Source organism: Tarenaya hassleriana, unplaced genomic scaffold (genome assembly GCF_000463585.1).
Source record: "Tarenaya hassleriana unplaced genomic scaffold, ASM46358v1 Cleome154, whole genome shotgun sequence".
Lineage (NCBI taxonomy): Eukaryota > Viridiplantae > Streptophyta > Magnoliopsida > Brassicales > Cleomaceae > Tarenaya > Tarenaya hassleriana.
In genome coordinates, this window is record NW_010964962.1 from 150,475 (window position 1) to 157,666 (window position 7,192).

General features: G+C 49.4%; 1 protein-coding gene across 1 annotated transcript; it reads left to right on the top strand.

Annotated features, from left to right (window-relative positions):
- Window positions 1–244: 244 nt before the first annotated feature.
- LOC104809165 lies at window positions 245–785 on the top strand. The gene is made up of 2 exons (XM_010535054.1): window positions 245–575; window positions 656–785. Exons 1-2 carry the CDS (start codon window positions 353–355, stop codon window positions 745–747), a joined length of 315 nt encoding a protein of 104 aa, XP_010533356.1. The 5' UTR covers window positions 245–352; the 3' UTR covers window positions 748–785.
- The last annotated feature ends 6,407 nt before the right edge of the window (window positions 786–7,192 follow it).

Here is a 7,192-nt window from a genome sequence, read left to right on the forward strand (position 1 = left end):
AGCCAAGGAGTGCCCTGAAGGAACAACGCAGCAGGAACTAGAGGAGGCTCTCACTGGAACTTTTTTGGAGAGTCGTCAAGGACAGATCACTCCATCTGAACTTCTGTTTGAAAGCAGAGTCTTTTATACAGTTGCCAAGCACAACTGGCTTCCTACAAAGCGCACTGAAGTGATTAAGAAGGAGATGGCTTTACTGTTATTCCAACTTCTTAGAAAGGACGAGGTGAATTTGGGTGTTCTGATATACAACAACATCCTTGCACGCGCTTCAGGTCTGCGCCCTAGATTTCTTCTGTTGTATCCCTGCCTCATTCAGCAAATTGTCATACGACAAAGTCCAGAAGTGCTCATCATGGCTGAAGTTACTGAAAGAATCCCTCGAGCAATCACCATTGAAGCTCGAATCCAACAGGCCAGAGTGAGCAGATCTCAACCGACTGGTAGTATACGTACCCCACTCATGAAACATGCCAAGTTGTTGGTTAAGGCTGAAGGACTGTTCACCAAGGGAATGGAGCTGCTGAGTCAAATCCGAGCAGAACATGACAAGTTTCTCACAGATTATCTGCAATGTGGTCTGTTTTTACAAATTCTGGTTGAGGTAATCTTAGTTTCTTTTCGATTATATTTTTTTTGAATTTCTGCTTTCACACAGGGGGAGAACATGACCCGGGCACTGAAGATGGAAGAAATATGGACAAAGGCAAAGACAAAGTGGTCGATGATAGTGAGGAAGAAGTAGACTAGGGAACAAGCACTGAATTTAATTAATGTCTCGCACTGAATTTAATTAATGTCTCTAATGGTTTCTTTGCTTCTGATGTCTCTAATGGTTGACACTGAAAATACGTTTGATGAATCAGTTGCCTTGCAGAATCTTGATCCATTCTTATTGGCACATGTGTAGACCTGTGTGTTCGTGGAAACTTTGTGTTTGTTTTGTGTTTCAGCAGAAAATCAAAAAGGGGGAGAATGTTGAAGTCTGAGGTTGGAGTCTAGAAGATTCAGAATTTGGAAAAAAGCAACAATATGGAAACTGCTGAAAACAGAGCTGAAGGAAAAAGGAAGCTTGCTTTAATCATGGAAATGGAAACAATGCAGAAATGGAAGACTGAATATTTCAGAAATATTGAAGAACCAATGTAGCAGCGTATAAAGGGAGAAGTTGGAATACTGGTTAAGTGTCGAAAAACTTAAGAGAAAAAGTGGGAGAGTCTGTAAGGGAAAGGGTTACTTGAGAGTGGGTGAGTTGTGTCTGAGGGGGAGTCGTTATAACAAAACGACGAACTGCTCAACTGCCTAGACGAGTCTAGGGTTACCCGGGGTGTGTTGCGGCACACAAGGTGTTTACTGATAGAATTTCTTGTGGTGTATTGTGTTTGCCAGAGAAATAAAATCAGTGTGGAACTGTTTTGTTATTGTGGCTCTTTGTGTGTGAGATACGTTTTTCAGAAACGAATAAAACGTGTTTAACTACCTGCGACGCACCGAATCCGTCGCAATACCGACGGAAATCTCTGTCCCCATCCGTCGCTACTTCTATGCGACGCAATGTATCCGTCCCAATCCGTCGCATAATTTTCCGACGAAAGTTCGGTCGCAAATATCGGTCGCAGTCCGTCGCAATCCGTCTGACAAAATTACCGACTGAAATATCCGTCAGTTGTTGTCGAAATTTTTCGACGGATTGAGCGACGGTTTACGACGGATGCAAATCCGTCCCATTACCGTCGTTGTCCGTCGCAAATATCTATCGCGACGGAATTTCCGTCGCAATGTCCGTCGGTAAATACAGTTTTCCTTGTAGTGCGAGTAGCCATCAAGAAAGCAAAAGTGGGAATGCAAGGCTAACCTCTCTAGCATTTGGTCAATGAAGGGCAACGGGAAATGGTCTTTACGGGTGTTGGAATTCAGTTTCCTATAATCAATGCACATCCTCCAACCCGTGACCGTCCTAGTGGGTATCAATTCGTTATGCTCATTTTCTACCACAGTGATACCCCTTTCTTTGGTACAACTTGCACGGGACTAACCCATGCACTATCTGAAATCGGGTAAATGATACCCGCATCTAACAGTTTGAGCACCTCTTTCTTCACTACCTCCTTCATGGTGGGATTCAATCTACGTTGATGCTCAATGGAGGTTTTGGAACTATCTTCTAGATGAATGCGGTGCATGCAAAGGGATGGACTAATACCTCTAATGTCATCTAGAGTGTAACCCAAGGCCACATCCAAATCGTTAATCACGAAACAATGGATCAAGCTCGATCAAGGAGAGATATCACCGTGAATTAGCTGCGCTTAAGGCTCATGAATCTCGCTCGAAACTCTCGTTTATGGACTCGGTTGCGAGTTGATGCAGGAGGGACACGTAATCGCTTACGCATCGAGGCAGCTGAAGAAGCATGAGGAGAACTACCCGACTCATGACATGGAGTTAGCAGCGGTAGTTCACGCGCTGAAGATTTGGAGATCGTATCTGTACGGGGAGAAGGTTAAGCTCAACACGGACCATAAGAGCTTGACCTACGTGATATCTCAGAAGGATCTGAATCTGAGACAGCGGAGGTGGTTGGAGTTGATTGCAGATTATGACCTGGAGATAGCCTATCATCCGGGGAAAGCTAACGTAGTGGCCGACGCCCTTAGTAGGAAGAAGATCTTAGCGGCCATACGCGTTGTCACCTCATCTCGCAGCAACGCCGCTGATTTGACTGCGATGTTGGGACATCTCTCGCTGACACCCGAGGAGTCGATACCGACTCTAATAGAGCGCGTGGTTATGGGACAGCGCGACGATCCTTTACTCGCCCAGTACATGGATCATATCGAGGAATATAGCCTCAAGGGCTATCGTATCGATGAGCGGGGCGCGCTACGGCTGGGGAACCGGCTATGTGTGCCTGACGACGCAGAGTTGAGATAGGAGATTCTATCTGAGGCACACTAGTCGAGGTTGGCGATACATCCGGGGGCGAGCAAGATGTATCAGGGTCTACGCCAGTGGTATACTTGGCCGAGGGTCAAGAGAGATGTAGCGGATTACGTAGCGAGGTGCCTCACTTGTCAGCAAGTGAAGACAGAGTGACAGAGCGACAGATGCCGGGAGGCAAGCTACAGCTGTTGGAGATTCCAGAGTGGAAGTGGGACTCAATTGCCATGGATTTCGTGGTCGGATTACCACTCACGCCGAGCAAGAAGAACGCCATTTGGGTAGTCGTGGATCGACTAACCAAATCCGCCCATTTCATTCCTATGCGTCAGAAGTATCCGACCGGGCGGTTGGCGCAGATTTACATTGACGAGATCGTACGTCTTCATGGAGTTCCGAACGAGATCATATCGGATAGAGACGCTCGATTTACATCCCGCTTGTGGAAGGCGATTCAGGAGGCACTGGGGACGAAGCTCAAGATGAGTACGGCATATCATCCTCAGACAGACGGTCAGTCGGTGCGGACTATACAGACTCTAGAGGACATGCTCAGAGCTTGTGAGTGGGGAGCTCCGTGGGACCAGTACATGACGTTGTGCGAGTTTGCGTACAACAACAGTCATCACACGAGTATCGGAGTATCTCCATACGAGGCCTTGTACGGGGACCGTGCAAGACACCGTTGTGCTGGACGGAGATCGGAAAGCGCCGAGAGTTCGGGCCGGAGATCGTGGAGGAGACCACAGAGGTGATACGGAGGATTCGCGCCCATCTGAAGACGGCGCAGGACCAGCAGAAGTCATACACCGATCAGCGACGTCGAGACTTCGAGCTTGAGGTTGGAGATTATGCCTTTCTCCGAGTACAGGCGATGCGGGGTCATGCGAGGTTCGGGCAGAGCGGGAAGCTGAAGCCGCGATACATCAGACCTTACCCCGTGATCGCGAGAGTGGGAGCTGTTTCATACCGTCTTGGATTGCCGCCAGAATTGGGCAACGTTCATGATGTGTTCCACGTGTCGATGCTGCGGAGGTAAGTAGCGGATCCTTCTCACGTGCTACAGCCCCAGGAGTTAGAGTTTACGGAGGCTACACGTTTCCGTGACGAGCCGCTGCAGATCGTGGACCGGAATATCAAGAAGCTGTGGATGAAGGAGGTGCCACTCGTGAAGGTCTTGTGGCGAAGCCAAGGGGTCTCTGACATGACTTGGGAACCCGAGGCAGAGATACGTAGTAGTTATCCGCACCTATTTACTTAAACGTTGTACGAACTCCTTTATATGACGTTCGGTTGTATCAGACTTATGCTTCAGATGACGTGGCAATATGGATTGTGTTTTGGTGATAATATCGAGTATGAGGAAGTATTGGTGATATTATGTCCGAATTCGAGGACGAATTCTTTTTTAAGGGGGAGGATTTGTAATACCCCGAAACCCAATTCGAATATTTAATTATTTAAAAATGAATAATTAAATAGAGATATCACGAAATCACCAAAAGTGATAGTACAATGCCGGGGAGAGACACGAGGATCGTCACGTACGGAAAGGACCGAGAAAGAATGAAGAAAAGGAAAAAGAAAAAAAACAGGGCTGGTCCGCCGGACCAGGAATGGTCCCCGGCGGACCAACCACTCCATCGGACTAAGAACGGATCGCGTGGACTGGGGAAAAGACTTCAAAAAAATATATATCTGACCCCGGTCCGGCGGACCAGTAAGTTGGTCCGGCGGACCGGGATTCAACAGAACGCAACTTGCTCTGTTGCCACCTTGGAACGCGGAATTTGCCGGATTCTGGGGCCCGCTTGCCGCCCACTCACCTCCCATGCCTCGTTGCAGGCTCGCCTATGGACCTGGGCTCGAGCCCATCTAATTTCCCTCTCGTGCCATAAACATCTCCCAAACTGGCACTTAACCATTTTCGGGAAAAAACAGAGGGGAGAAGAGAGAAAGAAAAAGGGAGAGAGAGAGGGCGAACCAGAGGGAAAGGAGCTCGGGGAGATCAAGAGGGACGTGCCCAGACGTGTCCCGAAGCTTTTCACGTCATGTGGAGCCACGATAACTCACACAAGCTCGAACAAACCCAAGAACCAGGTGGATGGCTTGAGTTAGATTTGTGAGAGCTTGTTTTCAATGTGTGATGGTCCAAATCGAGAATTCATTGCGTGTTTGAGGTTTAGAATGTGTCTAGGGATGTAAAACTAAGATTTAGTAGCATCTGGAAGTAACCCCGAATCGAAAACAGATGAGAAAACGCGAAACAGAGTTCGGAAAATGACGAAGAAGAAGACAAGTCCCAGTCCCGGTCCATCGGACCAGCCGTTGGTCAGCTCCGGACCGAGACTGGGATGAGGAACGTGTAGTCAGTCAGAGCAGGGGGAGACGGGGCGAACCGAGAGAAAAACACGTTCTGGTCCGCCGGACCAGACGTGTTCCGAGATTTCCGCGCACTGACTGACCGAGAAGGAACATACCAAAGGGGAAAGAGTGGTCCGGGGCTGACCGGTCCTGGTCCGCCAGACCAGACGTACTCCGAGAAGTCTCACACCGCCTGACCAAGGAACCAGACCGAGAGAGAGGAAAAACAAGCTGGTCTGGGGCTGACCAATCCTGGTCTGCCGGACCAGGCTTGTTTTCTCTCTCGGACAGACGGACCAAAAGGCGAGGCGGACCAGGAGAGAAGGAAGACTGGTCCAGCTGACCAGAACTTGATCCGCCAGACCAGGCTCAGAGAAAACTTGGAGAAAATTTCCCGTTCGCCGGGAAAAAGGAAACGGCCAACGGGCTTGGCCCGGGCCTGTCCAGACTTGACCGTGGACAAACCAACCCCCACTAGGGGACCAGACTTCGCGATTGGGATTAATCGAATCGAGTTTTTGCCAGAACGTTGCGTAGCTAGTGAGATGTGCGATATCGAAATACGAGTGATCGTTGTGTGATTGTTTGCGGGTAGAATTTGCATAGCGTTAAATGGTAGCTCTGTAGGGACCGGATACCGTGATACGTATGGTTGTACTATGGGGATGTTGCACGTTGTGTGCCATGTGTGTAGCTTGCTCGTGCGTACGAGTTAAGCGTGATTGTGTTTGTGGATGGTTGTGGACTCAACCATCACCGTCATGGACTTGACGGGCGTTTGAGACGCGTATTAGTCGTGTGCGACACGACGGCCAACGTCATAGATTTGACGGGCGTGGACTCGCACCTAGTCATGGACTAGGGTATATGGCTGGATGTAATACCCCGAAACCCGAATTGAATATTTAATTATTTAAAAATAAATAATTAAATAGAGATACCACGGAATCACCAAAAATACATAGTGCAACGCCGGGGAGAGGCACGAGGATCGTCACGTGCGGATTGGACCGAGAAAGAACGAAGAAACGGAAAAGAAAAAGAAAGAAAAAAAAAAGAGCTGGTCCGCCGGACCAGGCCTGGTCAGGGGCGGACTAGCACTCAGCCGAACTCGGACCAGACAGCGCGGACTGGGGAGAAAGTTCGAAAAAAAAAAATAAACTGACCCCGGTCCGCCGGACCAAACCCTGGTCCGCCGGACCGGGAATCGACAGAACGCAAGTTGCCAACTTGCGGTCTTGGGACGCGGAATACGCCGGATTCCGGGACCCACTCGCCGTCCCGTCGCCTCCCACGCCTCGATGACGTTGCAGGCTCGCCAATGGGCTTGGGCTTGAGCCCACAAACTCCCTATCTCGCACCATAAACACCTCCCAACCCTGGCATTCAGCCATTCTCGGACAGAAACAGAGGGAGAAAGAAAAGGGGAGAAAGGGAGAGAAAGGAGACGAACCCGGGGCAAGGGGAGCTCGGGGAAGCAAGGAGGAACGTACCTAGACGTGTCCTGAAGGTGCTCACGTCGTGTGGAGCCACGAGGAACGCACACAAGGTCAGACAAACTCAAGAACAAGGTGAGTGGCTTGAGTTGGATTTGTGCAATCTCGTTTTCAATGTTTGATGGTTCAATTCGAGATTTTCTTGCGTGTTTGAGACTTAGAACATGTTTAGGGATGTAAATCTATGTTTAATGAGTATTTGGAAGCCATACCGAATTGATTCGGGTGAGAAAAATCGAACTGAAATCGGAGAAAACGCGAGGAAGACGAAGTTCCCAGTCCCGGTCCGCCGGACCACGCGTGGTCAGCTCCGGACCGAGACTGGGAAAACACGTGGAGTCAGTCGGACCGAAGAGGACGGTCCGGACTGAGCGAAAAACACGTCTGGTCCGGGG

What these genes read in the sequence shown, in the direction of transcription:
- LOC104809165 (XM_010535054.1), top strand. Translation starts at nt 353, where the DNA reads ATGGCTGAAGTTACTGAAAGAATCCCTCGAGCAATCACCATTGAAGCT. An exon ending in CACAGATTATCTGCAATGTG is followed by an intron (nt 576 to 655) that starts GTCTGTTTTTAC and finishes GCTTTCACACAG; the next exon opens with GGGGAGAACATGACCCGGGC.